General features: G+C 48.7%; 1 protein-coding gene across 1 annotated transcript in view; it reads left to right on the top strand.

The window, feature by feature from the left end:
* The window catches only part of FIBCD1 (fibrinogen C domain containing 1), a 498989-nt gene that overhangs the window by 18526 nt on the left and 459468 nt on the right, over nt 1–20995 (top strand). Inside the window, exon 2 of the mRNA XM_069237071.1 lies at nt 7784–7867. Within this exon, the coding sequence (XP_069093172.1) occupies nt 7796–7867 (72 nt within the window). The 5' untranslated portion in view covers nt 7784–7795. The remainder of the gene's footprint in view (nt 1–7783; nt 7868–20995) is intronic.

The following is a 20995-nucleotide window of genomic DNA, read 5'->3' as shown; positions in this document are numbered from 1 at the left end:
CATCCATTCCTTCCCCCTCTCTGTCAGGTGTCAGTGTGCATCCATTCCTTCCTCCTCTCGGTCAGGTGTCAGTGTGCATCCATTCCTTCCTCTCCCTCTCTGTCAGGTGTCAGTGTGCACCCATTCCTTCCTACCCTCTGTCAGGTGTCAGTGTGCATCCATTCCTTCCTCCCCTCTCTGTCAGGTGTCAGTGTGCATCCATTCCTTCCTCCTCTCTCTGTCAGGTGTCAGTGTGCATCCATTCCTTCTTGACCCTCTCTGTCAGGTGTCAGTGTGCATCCATTCCTTCCTCCTCTCTCTGTCAGGTGTCAGTGTGCATCCATTCCTTCCTCCTCTCTCTGTCAGGTGTCAGTGTGCATCCATTCCTTCTTGTCCCTCTCTGTCAGGTGTCAGTGTGCATCCATTCCTTCCTCCTCTCTCTGTCAGGTGTCAGTGTGCATCCATTCCTTCCTCCCCTCTCTCCCAGGTGTCAGTGTGCATCCATTCCTTCCCCCTCTCTGTCAGGTGTCAGTGTGTATCCATTCCTTCCTCCTCTCTCTGTCAGGGTCACTGTGCATCCATTCCTTCCTACGCCTCTCTGTCAGGTGTCAGTGTGCATCTATTCCTTCCTACCCCTCGCTGTCAGGGTCAGTGTGCATCCACTCCTTTCCCCTCTCTGTCAGGTGTTAGTGTGCATCCATTCCTTCCTCCCCTCTGTCAGGTGTCAGTGTGCATCCATTCATTCCTCCACTCTCTGTCAGATGTCAGTGTGCACCCATTCCTTCCTACCCCTCTCTGTCAGGTGTCAGTGTGCATCCATTCCTTCTTCCCCTCTCTGTCAGGTGTCAGTGTGCATCCACTCCTTCCTCCTCTCTGTCAGGTGTCAGTGTGCATCAATTCCTTCCTCCTCTCTGTCAGGTGTCAGTGTGCATCCATTCATTCCTCCCCTCTCTGTCAGTGTGCACCCATTCCTTCCTACCCCTCTCTGTCAGGTGTCAGTGTGCATCCATTCCTTCCTCCCCTCCCTGTCAGGTGTCAGTGTGCACCCATTCCATCATCCTCTCTGTCAGGTGTCAGTGTGCATCCATTCCTTCCTCCCTCTCTGTCAGGTGTCAGTGTGCATCCATTCCTTCCTACCCCTGTTTGTCAGGTGTCAGTGTGCATCCATTCCTTCCTACCCTCTGTCAGGTGTCAGTGTGCATCCATTCCTTCCTCCCCTCTCTGTCAGGTGTCAGTGTGCATCCATTCCTTCCTCCTCTCTGTCAGGTGTCAGTGTGCATCCATTCCTTCCTACCCCTGTTTGTCAGGTGTCAGTGTGCATCCATTCCTTCCCCCTCTCTGTCAGGTGTCAGTGTGCATCCATTCCTTCCCCCTCTCCGTCAGGTGTCAGTGTGCATCCATTCCTTCCTACCCTCTGTCAGGTGTCAGTGTGCATCCATTCCTTCCTCTCCCTCTTTGCCAGGTGTCAGTGTGCATCCATTCCTTCCTCTCCCTCTCTGTCAGGTGTCAGTGTGCACCCATTCCTTCCTACCCTCTGTCAGGTGTCAGTGTGCATCCATTCCTTCCTCCCCTCTCTGTCAGGTGTCAGTGTGCATCCATTCCTTCCTCCTCTCTCTGTCAGGTGTCAGTGTGCATCCATTCCTTCTTGTCCCTCTCTGTCAGGTGTCAGTGTGCATCCATTCCTTCCTCCTCTCTCTGTCAGGTGTCAGTGTGCATCCATTCCTTCCTCCTCTCTCTGTCAGGTGTCAGTGTGCATCCATTCCTTCTTGTCCCTCTCTGTCAGGTGTCAGTGTGCATCCATTCCTTCCTCCTCTCTCTGTCAGGTGTCAGTGTGCATCCATTCCTTCCTCCTCTCTCTGTCAGGTGTCAGTGTGCATCCATTCCTTCCTCTCCCTCTTTGCCAGGTGTCAGTGTGCTTCCGTTCCTTCCTCCTCTCTCTGTCAGGGTCACTGTGCATCCATTCTTACCCCTCTCTGTCAGGTGTCAGTGTGCATCTATTCCTTCCTACCCCTCGCTGTCAGGGTCAGAGTGCATCCACTCCTTTCCCCTCTCTGTCAGGTGTTAGTGTGCACATATTCCTTCCTCCTCTCTCTGTCAGGTGTCAGTGTGCATCCATTCCTTCCTCCTCTCTCTGTCAGGTGTCAGTGTGCATCCATTCCTTCCTGTCCCTCTCTGTCAGGTGTCAGTGTGCATCCATTCCTTCCTCCTCTCTCTGTCAGGTGTCAGTGTGCATCCATTCCTTCCTCCCCTCTCTCTCAGGTGTCAGTGTGCATCCATTCCTTCCCCCTCTCTGTCAGGTGTCAGTGTGTATCCATTCCTTCCTCCTCTCTCTGTCAGGGTCACTGCGCATCCATTCCTTCCTACGCCTCTCTGTCAGGTGTCAGTGTGCATCTATTCCTTCCTACCCCTCGCTGTCAGGGTCAGTGTGCATCCACTCCTTTCCCCTCTCTGCCAGGTGTTAGTGTGCATCCATTCCTTCCTCTCCTCTGTCAGGTGTCAGTGTGCATCCATTCATTCCTCCCCTCTCTGTCAGGTGTCAGTGTGCACCCATTCCTTCCTACCCCTCTCTGTCAGGTGTCAGTGTGCATCCATTCCTTCCTCCCCTCTCTGTCAGGTGTCAGTGTGCATCCACTCCTTCCTCCTCTCTGTCAGGTGTCAGTGTGCATCCATTCCTTCCTCCTCTCTGTCAGGTGTCAGTGTGCATCCATTCATTCCTCCCCTCTCTGTCAGTGCACCCATTCCTTCCTACCCCTCTCTGTCAGGTGTCAGTGTGCATCCATTCCTTCCTCCCCTCCCTGTCAGGTGTCAGTGTGCACCCATTCCATTCTCCTCTCTGTCAGGTGTCAGTGTGCATCCATTCCTTCCTCCCTCTCTGTCAGGTGTCAGTGTGCATCCATTCCTTCCTACCCCTGTTTGTCAGGTGTCAGTGTGCATCCATTCCTTCCCCCTCTCTGTCAGGTGTCAGTGTGCATCCATTCCTTCCTACCCTCTGTCAGGTGTCAGTGTGCATCCATTCCTTCCTCCCCTCTCTGTCAGGTGTCAGTGTGCATCCATTCCTTCCTCCTCTCTGTCAGGTGTCAGTGTGCATCCATTCCTTCCTACCCCTGTTTGTCAGGTGTCAGTGTGCATCCATTCCTTCCCCCTCTCTGTCAGGTGTCAGTGTGCATCCATTCCTTCCCCCTCTCTGTCAGGTGTCAGTGTGCATCCATTCCTTCCTACCCTCTGTCAGGTGTCAGTGTGCATCCATTCCTTCCTCTCCCTCTTTGCCAGGTGTCAGTGTGCATCCATTCCATCCTCTCCCTCTTTGCCAGGTGTCAGTGTGCATCCGTTCCTTCCTCCTCTCTCTGTCAGGGTCACTGTGCATCCATTCCTTCCTACGCCTCTCTGTCAGGTGTCAGTGTGCATCTATTCCTTCCTACCCCTCGCTGTCAGGGTCAGTGTGCATCCACTCCTTTCCCCTCTCTGTCAGGTGTTAGTGTGCATCCATTCCTTCCTCCCCTCTGTCAGGTGTCAGTGTGCATCCATTCATTCCTCCCCTCTCTGTCAGGTGTCAGTGTGCACCCATTCCTTCCTACCCCTCTCTGTCAGGTGTCAGTGTGCATCCATTCCTTCTTCCCCTCTCTGTCAGGTGTCAGTGTGCATCCACTCCTTCCTCCTCTCTGTCAGGTGTCAGTGTGCATCAATTCCTTCCTCCTCTCTGTGAGGTGTCAGTGTGCATCCATTCATTCCTCCCCTCTCTGTCAGTGTGCACCCATTCCTTCCTACCCCTCTCTGTCAGGTGTCAGTGTGCATCCATTCCTTCCTCCCCTCCCTGTCAGGTGTCAGTGTGCACCCATTCCATCCTCCTCTCTGTCAGGTGTCAGTGTGCATCCATTCCTTCCTCCCTCTCTGTCAGGTGTCAGTGTGCATCCATTCCTTCCTACCCCTGTTTGTCAGGTGTCAGTGTGCATCCATTCCTTCCCCCTCTCTTTCAGGTGTCAGTGTGCATCCATTCCTTCCTACCCTCTGTCAGGTGTCAGTGTGCATCCATTCCTTCCTCCCCTCTCTGTCAGGTGTCAGTGTGCATCCATTTCTTCCTCCTCTCTGTCAGGTGTCAGTGTGCATCCATTCCTTCCTACCCCTGTTTGTCAGGTGTCAGTGTGCATCCATTCCTTCCCCCTCTCTGTCAGGTGTCAGTGTGCATCCATTCCTTCCCCCTCTCTGTCAGGTGTCAGTGTGCATCCATTCCTTCCTACCCTCTGTCAGGTGTCAGTGTGCATCCATTCCTTCCTCTCCCTCTTTGCCAGGTGTCAGTGTGCATCCATTCCTTCCTCTCCCTCTTTGCCAGGTGTCAGTGTGCTTCCGTTCCTTCCTCCTCTCTCTGTCAGGGTCACTGTGCATCCATTCTTACCCCTCTCTGTCAGGTGTCAGTGTGCATCTATTCCTTCCTACCCCTCGCTGTCAGGGTCAGAGTGCATCCACTCCTTTCCCCTCTCTGTCAGGTGTTAGTGTGCACATATTCCTTCCTCCTCTCTCTGTCAGGTGTCAGTGTGCATCCATTCCTTCCTCCTCTCTCTGTCAGGTGTCAGTGTGCATCCATTCCTTCCTGTCCCTCTCTGTCAGGTGTCAGTGTGCATCCATTCCTTCCTCCTCTCTCTGTCAGGTGTCAGTGTGCATCCATTCCTTCCTCCCCTCTCTCTCAGGTGTCAGTGTGCATCCATTCCTTCCCCCTCTCTGTCAGGTGTCAGTGTGTATCCATTCCTTCCTCCTCTCTCTGTCAGGGTCACTGCGCATCCATTCCTTCCTACGCCTCTCTGTCAGGTGTCAGTGTGCATCTATTCCTTCCTACCCCTCGCTGTCAGGGTCAGTGTGCATCCACTCCTTTCCCCTCTCTGCCAGGTGTTAGTGTGCATCCATTCCTTCCTCCCCTCTGTCAGGTGTCAGTGTGCATCCATTCATTCCTCCCCTCTCTGTCAGGTGTCAGTGTGCACCCATTCCTTCCTACCCCTCTCTGTCAGGTGTCAGTGTGCATCCATTCCTTCCTCCCCTCTCTGTCAGGTGTCAGTGTGCATCCACTCCTTCCTCCTCTCTGTCAGGTGTCAGTGTGCATCCATTCCTTCCTCCTCTCTGTCAGGTGTCAGTGTGCATCCATTCATTCCTCCCCTCTCTGTCAGTGCACCCATTCCTTCCTACCCCTCTCTGTCAGGTGTCAGTGTGCATCCATTCCTTCCTCCCCTCCCTGTCAGGTGTCAGTGTGCACCCATTCCATCCTCCTCTCTGTCAGGTGTCAGTGTGCATCCATTCCTTCCTCCCTCTCTGTCAGGTGCCAGTGTGCATCCATTCCTTCCTACCCCTGTTTGTCAGGTGTCAGTGTGCATCCATTCCTCCCCCCTCTCTGTCAGGTGTCAGTGTGCATCCATTCCTTCCTACCCTCTGTCAGGTGTCAGTGTGCATCCATTCCTTCCTCCCCTCTCTGTCAGGTGTCAGTGTGCATCCATTCCTTCCTCCTCTCTGTCAGGTGTCAGTGTGCATCCATTCCTTCCTACCCCTGTTTGTCAGGTGTCAGTGTGCATCCATTCCTTCCCCCTCTCTGTCAGGTGTCAGTGTGCATCCATTCCTTCCCCCTCTCTGTCAGGTGTCAGTGTGCATCCATTCCTTCCTACCCTCTGTCAGGTGTCAGTGTGCATCCATTCCTTCCTCTCCCTCTTTGCCAGGTGTCAGTGTGCATCCATTCCTTCCTCTCCCTCTTTGCCAGGTGTCAGTGTGCATCCGTTCCTTCCTCCTCTCTCTGTCAGGGTCACTGTGCATCCATTCTTACCCCTCTCTGTCAGGTGTCAGTGTGCATCTATTCCTTCCTACCCCTCGCTGTCAGGGTCAGAGTGCATCCACTCCTTTCCCCTCTCTGTCAGGTGTTAGTGTGCACATATTCCTTCCTCCTCTCTCTGTCAGGTGTCATTGTGCACTCATTCCTTTCTACCCCTCTCTGTCTGGTGTTAGGGTGCAAAGCCATCTTTATGACTGTGTTTAAGGGAGGCCGCCACATTGCACTGTGTGAGGGCAGCTTGACCTCTGTCCCTGGGGGTGAATAGGAAGTGAAGGAAGGTCACTGGGGGAAGCGGAAGTGAAGGATCTAGGGTCACACCCCTCAGCTACCTGCTGCCCTCCAGTATTCTAGAGCCCCTGGGTACCACATAATCTGAGTATAAACAACCAGGGGTCCAGGTGGCCCTGAGAAACGTTGGGACCCTCAGTGCTGGACTTTGCAACCTCCCCTCTCCAACCCCCAGATCAGAAGGGTGGCACTGCCCATTCACCAGGCCGAAGGACTGAGTATATGCTGAACTTCTGGCAGATGGGAGTTCAGTCCCCTACTGAAGAGCCTGGGGCACTTACTCATTCACCTGTGTTCCCAGTAACGGTGCAGTCTGTGGTGATTACCTTGCTCAGGAGCTCTGTGTCACGGTGTCATCAATCCCGGCTCTCCTCTCACGCGCCCTTGTGATCTTGGTCTTTGCACCAGTTTGTCTTGGCTGCCATGCCAAGAATGTGCTGCTTTGTCAAGTACAGACTCAGGACTGAACGCATATATTACAGAGTGTATGTCTTGGGATGGCTGGGAAATCACGCTAAATCATGCGTGACACCTTCAGGCAGTCCTTAGCAACCGCGTGTTCTGTCCATTGGCGTCATTTTAGGGTCGACAGGGGTCGGAGCTGCGACCCCTGGCTTGCCCCTTGTGACCCTTGGCAGTGCCTTTGTGACCCCTGGCCTCAGATGTGATGTAATGAGTGCCTAGAACACAGGGGCAGCTCGTACATATGGATCTCAGTAGGATCTCAATTTTCCTGGTTTTCTGTTTTATTTTTTATTACCCAAATAGTGAAAAATAATAATCACTATTTGTGTAATAAAACAATGGGGTACGTTTAGCTGGAATATGACCCTATCTGGCACCTAAGGTAAGTAAAAATGTTTTTATATGTATATTGTGTGCATGCTTGCCTTGCGGGTGAGGGTATTTTTATGTGGGAGAGAGCGTGTGGATGTGTGTGCGTGTGTGACTCAAGGTAAAGGTCAAAGGGCGCGTGATGTCACTTCTGCTACCACTGGCGCCCATGGTTCTGTCCTGAGGCATTTATTTAAAGCTCTCTCAATAACACAGAAAAGTAAAGTCCCCGAATGCAAAGCGCTGAGAGCCAAGGCGCCAAGAATGGCTGAAGCGTTGGGTGCCAAAGTGCCAAGAATGCGGAGGCCCTGAGAGCCAAGGGGCCAAGAATGGCTGAAGTGCTGGGTGCCAAAGCGCCAAGAATGGCTGAAGCGTTGGGTGCCAAAGTGCCAAGAATGGTTGAGGCCCTGAGAGTCAAGGGGCCAAGAATGGCTGAAGTGCTGGGTGCCAAAGCGCCAAGAATGGCTGAGGCCCTGAGAGCCAAGGGGCCAAGAATGGCTGAAGTGCTGGGTGCCAAAGCGCCAAGAATGGCTGAAGCGTTGGGTGCCAAAGTGCCAAGAATGGTTGAGGCCCTGAGAGTCAAGGGGCCAAGAATGGCTGAAGTGCTGGGTGCCAAAGCGCCAAGAATGGCTGAGGCCCTGAGAGCCAAGGGGCCAAGAATGGCTGAAGTGCTGGGTGCCAAAGCGCCAAGAATGGCTGAGGCCCTGAGAGCCAAGGCGCCAAGAATGGCTGAAGCGCTGTGAGCCGTGATGTGGGGCCGCGGGACAGGCATGTCAGGGGTTGGTTGAGCGCACAGTCACCACCAGCAGAGACAGCTTGTGAGACACACGTGGGAGAGACACACGGGGGCTGACTCTGCGCGTTGTCTGCCCCCTTCAGCTGCTCCTGGAGATGGTGAACGACCGATGGAAGACCATGGCGGGCCCCTCTCAGCTCGAGGATGTGCAACAGCAGAAGTCACAGGTGAGAGGGGGCAGCACCTGGAGTGTGGGGGGGTGGGCGAGGTGTCTAATGAGACCACGTCATCTCCTTTCCTTTCACAATCTATTGTCTCCTGGGACTGTATATTGGCTTTAACATATGCTTTTTACAAGGACTAAGACATGACTATTGCCTTTGTCAGAACTTTTCATATTAGCTGATCAGACCCAAAGCAAAGAACCAGTCAGACCTGTGGCCTTGCTCCTTAGCTCGTCACTAAAATATGTACAAAGTTACTGCTGGCAAAAAATAGACAACCCCTCCTAAAAGGGCTTAGTAAGAACTGTCACCGGACAAGACTTTTTCCCCGGGTTTTGTTTGTGCAGGTGGCCAACAAAAAAAAACCTTGCTTACCACTGCAATCCGCGAGAGTTCATGCAACAAAATACTTGTCTACAGGCTTTAACACAGTGTAATAGCAATCCATATATTGATGCCTATCGTATGCTTTTCAGGAGTAAGTCAGACCTACTGCTGTGCTGTGTTAAACAGACCAGACCTCTGGCATCAAACATAACCTTTCCCAGTGAAATAAACTGGCCTACAGACTTGAACACTGGTTTCACAAAAGGTCCATTCACAGCCTAGTGTCAAACCAGACCTAAATAAAGACAACTCTGCACAGCTAATGGGGCCGTATGAACATGGTGGTGGTGAGGGGGGGCATTACCCAAGTGGTTAGGCAGGATTGAGATCCTGCTCAACCACCCTGATGGACTCTACTGGCCAACAGCAAACAATCAAGGTACAATGCAATAAAGTGGGTGAGCCAGGTCCCCCCAATGTGGTGACCTGCTGGACTCTGGAGGTGGCCAGACTAGGTAATGACACCACAGCCAGGCCCTGAGGGCCCAACGTACATGGATGTGTGTCTCAGAATCCACTGAACTATGATTCATTTAAGTTTTAGCCGAGGTACATTTCAAAAGGGATTTAAAATTCTACGTGCAACACTGTGTTCCTGTCAATTACTGTAGGAAAATAGGATTCCTGACCCAGAATGCACCTTGAACAAGAGCTGATAAACCTGGCCGTCAATCAAACTTTAGATGCATTTAAAACACAAAATCCCTGTGGGCAAAGGTAAACATGCAGCCCGCTACAGGAAGTAACACACATGCAACTCACTGCAGGTAAATCTAAACATACAGCTCATTACAGGAGAACGTAAACATGCAGCCACTTCAAGCAAACATGCAGCCCACTGCAGTGAAATGTAAACATACAGCTCATTACAGGAGAACTTAAACATATAGCTCACTGCAGTGATATGTAAACATACAGTTCATTACAGGAGAACCTAAAAATGCAGCCCTCCCCAGGAAATAACAAGCATGCAGCCAGCTGCAGGGAAATGTAAAAGTACAGCTCGTTACAGGATAACGTAAACATGAAACCCGCTACAGGAAATAATAAACAGGCAACCCACTGCAGGGAAATGTAAACATACATCTCATTACAGTAGAATGTAGACATGCAGCCCTCCACAGGGAATAACAAACAAGCAGCCCACTGCAGGGAAATGTAAACATACAACTCGTTACAGGAGAACGTAAACATGCAGCGCACTACAGGAAATAACAAACATGCAGCCCACCGGAGTGAAATGTAAATATACAGCTCATTACAGCAGAGCGTAAACATGCAGCGCACTACAGGAAATAACAAACATGCAGCCTACTGCAGTAAAATGTAAACATACAGCTCATTACAGGAGAACTTAAATATACAGCTCACTGCAGTGATATGTAAACAAACATCTCAAAACAGGAGAATCTAAAAATGCAGCCCTCCCAGGAAATAAGAAACATGCAGCCCGCGGCAGGGAAATGTAAATGTACCGCTCGTTACAGGAGAACGTAAACATGAAACCCACTACAGGAAATAATAAACAGGCAACCCACTGCAGGGAAATGTAAACACACAGCTCATTACAGTAGAATGTAGACATGCAGCCCACTGCATGAAATAGCAAACATGCAACCCTCTGCACCCACCTTATTACAGGAGAATGTTAACATTCAGCCCTCCACAGGAAATAATAAACAATCAGCCCACTGCAGGGAAATGTAAACATACAGCTCGTTATAGAAGAAAATAAACATGCAGCGCACTACAGGAAATAACAAACATTCAGCCTACTGCAGTGAAATGTAAACATACAGCTCATTACAGCAGAGCGTAAACATGCAGCGTACTACAGGAAATAATAAACATGCAGCTCACTGCAGGGAAATGTAAACATACAGCTTATTACAGCAGAACGTTAACATGCAGCGTACTACAGGAAATAAACATGCATCCACGTGCAGAGAAATTTAAACACACAGCTCTTTACAGGAGAATGTAAACATGCAGCCCACTACAGGAAATAGCAAATATGCAGTCCACTGCAGTAAAATGTAAACATACAGCTCATTACAGGAGAACTTAAATGTGCCGCCCTCCACAGGAAATAACAAACATGCAGCCAGCTGCAGGGAAATGAAAACATACAGCTCCTTACAGGAGAATGTAAACATGCAACCCACTTCAGGAAATAAGAAACAGGCAACCCACTGCAGGGAAATGTAAACATACAGCTCATTACAGAAGAATGCTAACATGCAGCCTACTACAGGAAAAAGTAAACATACAAATCTTTACAGGAGAAAGTAAACATGCAGCCCAGTACAGGAAACAGCAAACTTGCAACCCACTACAGAGAAATGTAAACATACAGCTCATTACAGGACTACATAAACATGCACCCCACTACAGAAAATAAAAAACATGCAACACACTACAGTGAAAAGTAAACAAAAATGTCATTACAGGAGAACGTGAACATAGAACCCACTACAGGAAATAGCAAACATGCAACATGCTACAGGGAAATGTAAACATACAGCTCATTAAAGGAGAATGTAAACATGCAGCCCACTACAGGTGATAGGAAACATGCAGCCCACTGCAGTGAAATGTAAACATACAGCTCGCTACAGAAACATTTAAACATGCAGCCAAGTACAGGAACTAGCAGACATTAAACCCACTGCAGGGAAACGTAAACCTACAGCTCATTACATGATAATATAAACATGCAACCCACTAAAGACACAGCCAACTGTGTGTGAAGATAAACATACAGACTGGTGCATGGATATTTAAGCGCACAGGCCTGTGTGTGTGAAGATAAACATACAGCCTTGTGCATGGATATTTAAGCACACACCCCTGTGTGTGAAGATAAACATGCAGTCTGGTGCATGGATATTTAAGCACACAGCCCATCGTGTGTGAAGATAAACATACAGCCTGGTGCATGGATATTTAAGCACACAGCCCACCGTTTGTGAAGATAAACATACAGCCTGGTGCATGGATATTTAAGCACACACCCCTCAGTGTGTGATGATAAACATACAGTCTGATGCATGGATGTTAAAGCACACACCCCTCTGTGTGTTAAGATAAACATACAGCCTGATGCATGGATATTTAAGCACACACCCCTGTGTGTGTGAAGATAAACATACAGCCTGGTGCATGGATATTTAAGCACACAGCCCTCTGTGTGTGTGAAGATAAACATACAGCCTGGTGCATGGATATTTAAGGGCACAGGCCTGTGTGTGTGAAGATAAACATACAGCCTGGTGCATGGATATTTAGGCACACAGCCCTGTGTGTGTGAAGATAAACATACAGACTGATGCATGGATATTTAAGCACACAGCCCTGTGTGTGTGTGAAGATAAACATACAGCCTGGTGCATGGATATTTAAGCACACAGCCCTGTGTTTGTGAAGATAAACATACAGACTGATGCATGGATCTTTAAGCACACAGCCCTGTGTGTGTGAAGATAAACATTCAGCCTGGTGCAGGGATATTTAAGCACACAGCCCTCTGTCTGTGAAGATAGACATACATCTGATGCATGGATATTTAAGCACACAGCCCTGTGTGTGGGAAAATAAACCTACAGCCTGGTGCATGGCTATTTAAGCACACACCCATCCGTGTGTGAAGATAAACATACAGCCTGGTGCATAGATATTTAAGCACACACCCCACTGTGTGTCATGATAAACATACAGCCTGATGCATGGATATTTAAGCACACAGCCCTGTGTGTGTAAAGAGAAACATGCAGCCTGGTGCGTGGATATTTAAGCACACAGCCCTGTGTTTGTGAAGATAAACATACAGCCTGGTGCATGGATATTTAAGCACACAGCCCTCTGTGTGTGTGAAGATAAACATACAGCCTGGTGCATGGATATTTAAGCACACAGCCCTCTGTCTGTGAAGATAGACATACATCTGATGCATGGATATTTAAGCACACAGCCCTGTGCGTGTGAAGATAAACATACAGACTGATGCATGGATATTTAAGCACACAGCCCTGTGTGTGTGTGAAGATAAACATACAGCCTGGTGCATGGATATTTAAGCACACAGCCCTGTGTTTGTGAAGATAAACATACAGACTGATGCATGGATCTTTAAGCACACAGCCCTGTGTGTGTGAAGATAAACATACAGCCTGGTGCAGGGATATTTAAGCACACAGCCCTCTGTCTGTGAAGATAGACATACATCTGATGCATGGATATTTAAGCACACAGCCCTGTGTGTGTGAAAATAAACCTACAGCCTGGTGCATGGCTATTTAAGCACACAGCCCTGTGTGTGTAAAGAGAAACATGCAGCCTGGTGCGTGGATATTTAAGCACACAGCCCTCTGTGAGTGTGAGGATAAACATACAGCCTGGTGCATGGATATTTAAGCACACACCCCTCAGTGTGTGATGATAAACATACAGTCTGATGCATGGATATTTAAGCACACACCCCTGTGTGTGTGAAGATAAACATACATCTGATGCATGGATATTTAAGCACACACCCCACTGTGTGTGATGATAAACATACAGCCTGGTGCATTGATATTCAAGCACACACCCCACTGTGTGTGATGATAAACATTCAGCCTGATGCATGGATATTTAAGCACACAGCCCTCTTTGTGTGTGAAGATAAACATACAGCCTGGTGCATGGATATTTAAGCACACTGCCCTCTGTGTGTGAAGATAAACTTACAGCCTGGTACATGGATATTTAAGCACACACCCCTCGGTGTGTGCAGTTAAACATACAGCCTGATGCGTGGATATTTAAGCACACACCCCACTGTGTGTGAAGATAAACATACAGCCTGATGCATGGATATTTAAGCACGCAGCCCTCTGTGTGTGTGAAGATAAACATACAGCCTGGTGCGTGGATATTTAAGCACACACCCCTCAGTGTGTGAAGATAAACATACAGCCTGGTGCATGGATATTTAAGCACACACCCCACTGTGTGTGTGAAGATAAACATACAGCCTGGTACATGGATATTTAAGCACACAGCCCTCTGGGTGTGATGATAAACATACAGCCTGGTGCATGAATATTTAAGCTCACAGCCCTGTGTGTGTGTGAAGATAAACATACGGCCTGGTGCATGGATATTTAAGCACACAGCCCTGTGTGTGTGAAGATAAACATACAGCCTGGTTCATGGATATTTAAGCACACATCCCTCTGTGTGTGAAGATAAACATACAGGCTGGTGCATGGATAATTAAGCACACAGCCCACTGTGTGTGTGTGTGAAGATAAATATACAGCCTGATGCATGGATATTTAAGCACCCAGCCCTCTGTGTGTGTGGAGATAAACATACAGCCTGGTGCATGGATATTTAAGCACACAGCCCTGTGTGCGTGACGATAAACATACAGCCTGGTTCATGGATATTTAAGCACACAGGCCTCTGTGTGTGAAGATAAACATACAGCCTGGTGCTGGGATATTTAAGCACACACCCCTCAGTGTGTGAAGATAAACATACAGGCTGGTGCATGGATATTTAAGCACACACCCCTCAGTGTGTGAAGATAAACATACAGCCTGGTTCATGGATATTTAAGCACACAGGCCTCTGTGTGTGAAGATAAACATACAGGCTGGTGCATGGATATTTAAGCACACAGGCCTCTGTGTGTGAAGATAAACATACAGGCTGGTGCATGGATATTTAAGCACACACCCCTCAGTGTGTGAAGATAAACATACAGCCTGGTTCATGGATATTTAAGCACACAGGCCTCTGTGTGTGAAGATAAACATACAGGCTGGTGCATGGATATTTAAGCACACAGGCCTCTGTGTGTGAAGATAAACATACAGGCTGGTGCATGGATATTTAAGCACACACCCCTCAGTGTGTGAAGATAAACATACAGGCTGGTGCATGGATATTTAAGCACACACCCCACTGTGTGTGTGGAGATAAACATACAGCCTGGTGCTGGGATATTTAAGCACACACCCCTCAGTGTGTGAAGATAAACATACAGGCTGGTGCATGGATATTTAAGCACACACCCCTCAGTGTGTGAAGATAAACATACAGCCTGGTTCATGGATATTTAAGCACACAGGCCTCTGTGTGTGAAGATAAACATACAGGCTGGTGCATGGATATTTAAGCACACAGGCCTCTGTGTGTGAAGATAAACATACAGGCTGGTGCATGGATATTTAAGCACACACCCCTCAGTGTGTGAAGATAAACATACAGCCTGGTTCATGGATATTTAAGCACACACCCCACTGTGTGTGTGAAGATAAACATACAGGCTGGTGCATGGATATTTAAGCACACACCCCACTGTGTGTGTGGAGATAAAAATACAGCCTGGTGCTGGGATATTTAAGCACACAGCCCTGTGTGCGTGAAGATAAACATACAGCCTGGTTCATGGATATTTAAGCACACAGGCCTCTGTGTGTGAAGATAAACATACAGGCTGGTGCATGGATATTTAAGCACACAGGCCTCTGTGTGTGAAGATAAACATACAGGCTGGTGCATGGATATTTAAGCACACACCCCTCAGTGTGTGAAGATAAACATACAGCCTGGTGCTGGGATATTTAAGCACACACCCCTCTGCAACAGACGCAGAGCTCAGTACACGAGATGTAAACATACAGCCTACTATATGGAAGGAAACATTCAGATCAATACTTTAAATATATACCCTACTAAGCAAAAATGTAAGCACGCTTCCAGCTGGAGGGAGTGAGCCACACATCCTGCTTGAGACAAAGGAAACATGCCGAGCACTCACTCGAAGGGAAGTCAAATAACCGAATCTTCAGTGTGGTTTGGAGATTATTGATAAAAACAGTTATTTTTTAGATTTTATCTTTTCACTCACCCTATACAATTCAGAGAGTAGTATCATAGAATATATGTACAGAGGCCGCTGCGTAAAGGCTGGACCTCTTTGCTTACTGAGCCCACTGCGTTGTTTTTACGCCTCCGACCATCCATATTACGCCTGCCGTGTCCTCTGCCTCACACTCCTCTGTATCCAAGCACAGGTGCTCCTCCGGCCACTCAGTGTCCGCCTCCCTTACTGCATGGAGGCGAAGGACTCCAGAGAGGACCCTTCAAGGGGTTCCCTTACTGCAAGGAGGCGAAGGACTCCAGAGAGGACCCTCCAAGGAGCTCCCTGAATGCATAGAGGACCCTCAAGGGGCTCCCTTACTGCATGGAGACGAAGGACTCCAGAGAGGGCCCTCCAAGGTGCTCCCTTACTGCATAGAGGACCCTCCAAGGGGTTCCCTTACTGCAAGGAAGCGAAGGGCTCCAGAGAGCACCCTCCAAGGGGTTCCCTTACTGCAAGGAAGCGAAGGGCTCCATAGAGGACCCTCCAAGGGGTTCCCTCACTGCATGGAGGCGAAGGGCTCCAGAGAGGACCCTCCAAGGGAAGCGAAGGGCTCCAGAGAGGACCCTCCAAGGGGTTCCCTCACTGCATGGAGGCGAAGGGCTCCAGAGAGGACCCTCCAAGGGGTTCCCTCACTGCAAGGAAGCGAAGGGCTCCAGAGAGGACCCTCCAAGGGGTTCCCTCACTGCAAGGAAGCGAAGGGCTCCAGAGAGGACCCTCCAAGGGGTTCCCTCACTGCATGGAGGCGAAGGGCTCCAGAGAGGACCCTCCAAGGGGTTCCCTCACTGCAAGGAAGCGAAGGGCTCCAGAGAGGACCCTCCAAGGGGTTCCCTTACTGCATGGAGGCGAAGGGCTCCAGAGAGGACCCTCCAAGGGGTTCCCTCACTGCAAGGAAGCGAAGGGCTCCAGAGAGGACCCTCCAAGGGGTTCCCTTACTGCATGGAGGCGAAGGGCTCCAGAGAGGACCCTCCAAGGGGTTCCCTTACTGCAAGGAAGCGAAGGGCTCCATAGAGGACCCTCCAAGGGGTTCCCTTACTGCATGGAGGCGAAAGGCTCCAGAGAAGACCCTCCAAGGGGTTCCCTTACTGCAAGGAAGCGAAGGGCTCCAGAGAGGACCCTCCAAAGGGTTACATTACTGCATGGAGGCGAAGGACTCCAGAGAGGACCCTCCAAGGAGCTCCCTTAATGCATAGAGGACCCTCCAAGGGGCTCCCTTACTGCACAGAGGACCCTCCAAGGGGCTCTCTTACTGCAAGGAAGCGAAGGGCTCCAGAGAGGACCCTCCAAGGGGTTCCCTCACTGCAAGGAAGCGAAGGGCTCCAGAGAGGACCCTCCAAAGGGTTCCCTTACTGCATGGAGGCGAAGGGCTCCGGAGAGGACCCTCCAAGGGGTTCCCTTACTGCATGGAGACAAAGGACTCTGGAGAGGACCCTCCAAGGGGTTCCCTTACTGCATGGAGGCGAAGGGCTCCAGAGAGGACCCTCTAAGGGGGTCCCTTACTGCATGGAGGCGAAGGACTCCAGAGAGGACCCTCCAAGGAGCTCCCTTAATGCATAGAGGACCCTCCAAGGGGCTCCCTTACTGCACAGAGGACCCTCCAAGGGGCTCTCTTACTGCAAGGAAGCGAAGGGCTCCAGAGAGGACCCTCCAAGGGGTTCCCTTACTGCAAGGAAGCGAAGGGCTCCATAGAGGACCCTCCAAGGGGTTCCCTCACTGCAAGGAAGCGAAAGGTTCCAGAGAGGACCCTCCAAGGGGTTCCCTTACTGCATGGAGGCGAAGGGCTCCAGAGAGGACCCTCCAAGGGGTTCCCTCACTGCATGGAGGCGAAGGGCTCCAGAGAGGACCCTCCAAGGGGTTCCCTCACTGCAAGGAAGCGAAGGGCTCCAGAGAGGACCCTCCAAGGGGTTCCCTTACTGCATGGAGGCGAAGGGCTCCAGAGAGGACCCTCCAAGGGGTTCCCTTACTGCATGGCGGCGAAGGACTCCAGAGAGGACCCTCCAAGGAGCTCCCTTAATGCATAGAGGACCCTCCAAGGGGCTCCCTTACTGCACAGAGGACCCTCCAAGGGGCTCTCTTACTGCATGGAGGACCCCCCAAGGGCCTTGTGGGAAAGGTACCCGCATAATGGACTGATGGAGCAGATCGGAACAGCCCCGCTGGAGTGCCTGATTCTTCGGACAGGGCCCTGGAGACCAGTGTCTTTCCTTAGCCAGACCCCTCCCCAATACTACCCATACTGGGAGCATTAAAGATTAGAAGGACCTCGCCGACCCTTCGGAATCAGTTAAGAATGACGACCACCCTTTTCATCCTCTTACTAATAGCGTCCACCCTCAGGAATGGCATCCACCCTTCTGATCCAGTTTAGAAAGGTACCTCCCATCTGATCCAGTTTAGAATGTCATACACTCTTCTGACCCAGTTAAAAATGACATCCACCCTTCTGACCCATTTAGGGATAGCATCCACCCTTTTAATCCAGTTAACAATGACATCCACCCTTCTGACCCAGTTAGGAATGGCATCCACCCTTCTGACTCAGTTTAGAATGGCGTCCACCATTCTAGTCTAGTTAAGAATGGAATCCATACTTCTAGTATAGTTAAGAATGGCATCCACCCTTCTTACCCAGTTAGGAATGGCATCCACCCTTCTGGTCTAGTTCAGGCTGCCATCCACCCTATTGATACAGGTCAGACTGACATCCCCCTTCTGATCCAGTTAAGAATGGCATCCACACTTCTGACCCAGTTAGGGATGGTATCCATCCTTCTGACCTAGTAAAGAATGGAATCCACCCAGCTGATCCAGTTAGGATTGGCATCCCCCAGGTGACCCACTTAAGAATGGCATCCACCCTTCCAGCCCAGCTAAGAATGGCATCCACCCTTCTGATCAAGTTAGGAATGGCATCCACCTTTCTCATTCAGTTAGGAACTACATCCACCGTTCTGACCCAGTTAGGAATGGCATCCACCCTTCTGATCAAGTTAGGAATGGCATCCACCTTTCTCATTCAGTTAGGAACTACATCCAACATTCCGACCCAGCTAAGAATGGCACCCACCCTTCTGATCCACGTAGTAATGGCCTCCGCCCTTTTTAACAGCGTAAGAATGGCACAACTCTTGTACCCATTGTAATCCAGTGCCGAGTGGCACCACCCTTCTGATCAAACTAGGAATGGCATCCACCTTTCTCATCCTGTTAGAAACTGCATCCACCCTTCTGACCCAGTTAAGAATGGCAAATTTGCAAAATTGATGGAGTTTCTGTGCCAAAAACGCTGAACGTATTTTCCTGCCACAGTTTGGAATTAAGGCTCCTATTTTTCAATTTTTGCTGATTTTTACAGATATATAAAGACAGTACACAATTTATTTCCTGTCTATATTTATTTGTAAAAGCAGAAAAATACTGAAAATTTGAGAAAAAAAAAATCCATGCAGTTTTCCACTAATTCCAGGCAAAAGCTGGGCAGGCGGCGAGATGGGGAGTTACGAAACCGTATCAGATGTCCTTAAATACAGGCTTATGTTTACATATATGTGTAGCATAAAGCTATATGAGGCTGCTTAATTTGCTAAAACATGACAGGCTTCGTGTACGGTGCATGTCCAAGAGTTAAATAAATGTGGAAATGTGACGCCGTTGTTTTTCAAAGCACAAAATAAATCTGGAAATACAAAGGGAAATGTTAAAAAAGTAAACTATTTGAAATAATCTCTCTAAAAAAACCTTACTGTTGTCCTCTGTAATCTAAATTTTCACAAATGCGCAAAAATGTTGTGGATTCGGGGAAAAACGGTGTAGCCTTAGCTTTTCCGACAGCCTCTTGTTTTTTTTGTTTTTTTATTTTATTTTTTAATCACACTACAAATATACACATTCATATGTAGAGGTGCTTCTGGCCAGTTCTCTTCATCGATTGGTCTGGTGAAGTGTCTGTCTCATTTGCCGCCTCCACCCATTGGCTGTGGTTCACTGTGGGCGATGCCACGTGTCCTCATCACGTGTACCACTGCGTAAAAAAGGACCTCACTTTTGTACTTATTACCGTTTGCATATTTACGCCCACTAGATTTATCCAGCAGCATTTTTACTTTTGTCCTTTAAAACTTTTAATTTCTATTTGATAAGGTTGCGAAGGATAAAATGTGTCACGTTTCCCAATGCCAGGTACACTTGCGTTGCCAATGCTTGTTTAATTAAGTTTTAGAATACTCCAACTTGTATAAGCCAGTGTTGTTTTCACCAGAGATGTGTCTGCTGCAACACATGTTTCATGAATACTAAAGAGTTTTCCTCCGGGGCCTTTTACTGTGTTAGAGCCTCAAATGGCTAAAATCAAGAGGCTTAATAATGAAGTGGGAAAAAAGGGATATTTTTATGCCATTTTAGATGATTCTGTAGCCCTCTTCAAAAGATTAATTTTAATTAATAATTTCCCTGCCTGTCTGCTTTGAAAATTGTAATTAAAAGACCCTCTTAAACGGGAGAACGTGATGAGAATCGCAAAGCTGGCGTGTTTCCGCCTTACCCGCTCTTCGTACTCCAAGCTCTGTTGCATTGATAAACTTTTGCAAAGTTTCTGTTATGCACAGAAATATTGTTCTTATTTAAAAAAAAATCAAGTAATTTTATTAAAACTCTATGAGCTGCAATCACGGTGTTTTAAAAAAAAGCCATTTAAAAGTTTGGCGTGCTTCTGTCATAGGTGATGGACCCTTACATCAAACTTATAACAGATTTTAATTTTCTAAAAACAAACTCCCTCTTTGGGAATTTGTTTTCAGAAGAGTAAAAACTAATGGTCCCAACACCAGAGGAGTGATATTTCTCCTTGTTACGCCTTGTGAGGCGTATCTTTTTGGCGCATTCCTAGTTTTACACATCCTTGTAATTCTGGCAATGCATCAAAACTCATGTTTGTTGCGTGGGAACACCCATCGCAAGGCCGATGGAACGCCCCCCTGAGGCAGAGTAAGGCAACGCAGTGACTTGCGCTACATTGCCTTACACCATATATACGAGGCCATGAAAAGCCACGCGCAGTTGCTTTGCGTGGCCTCGCAGATATGTGTCTGCACTCTGTGCCGCTGGAACATCAAAAAAAGTGATGCACCAGTGGTGCAAGGGGCTTGTAAATAAGCCCCGGGATATCAGGGCACTTGTGTTTCAGGTAAAGATACAAGGAATGTTGTTGAAAATGACCCTTTTTGCAGGTTTACCCCCAAACGTTTTAAAAGGTAGGACATGTACTGGTGTGTTTTACATGTCCTGATTAAATACTGCTAAATGTGGTTTCACTATTGCAAGGCCTATCTCTCCAATCGGGCAATATAGAGATTGCCTTGAAATATCTTTTAAGTGTAATTTCCCATTGGGAGCAGATAGAGATGTGGAGTTTGGGGTTTCTGAGCTCACAATTTAAAATACATCTTTTGGTGAAGATAGTATTTAGATTGTAAGATTGTAAGTTTGAAAATGCCACTTTCAGAAAGTGAGCATTTTCTTGTTGAACCATTCTGTGCTTCTGCTTGTCTGCTGGAATACACGTCCAGGTCAGGATGACAGTTGGGCTGTTTGTGAATTCACTCTAGGCAGTCACACAAAGGGAGCTGAGGTGTGCCCTGCATATCCTGATCGGTCTTTTTGGCCTAGACTGGTGGGCTGTGCCTGTCCTTACACAGAGCATTCTCCAACCCCCTAGAGTGTGCCTGAGGCCAAAGGCAGGGTCTTATGCACTACAAAGACTTTCCTTTGAAGTTTGTCTTCTTCAAAAGCAGAAATGAGTATAAGTATTGGACCCCTGAGCCCACAACTTTAGA

This window comes from Pleurodeles waltl, chromosome 6 (assembly GCF_031143425.1).
Source record: "Pleurodeles waltl isolate 20211129_DDA chromosome 6, aPleWal1.hap1.20221129, whole genome shotgun sequence".
In the NCBI taxonomy this organism is placed as follows: Eukaryota; Metazoa; Chordata; class Amphibia; order Caudata; family Salamandridae; genus Pleurodeles; species Pleurodeles waltl.
The sequence above is the reverse complement of the archived record's forward strand: the minus strand, read 5'-3'. Positions and strand labels throughout refer to the sequence as shown.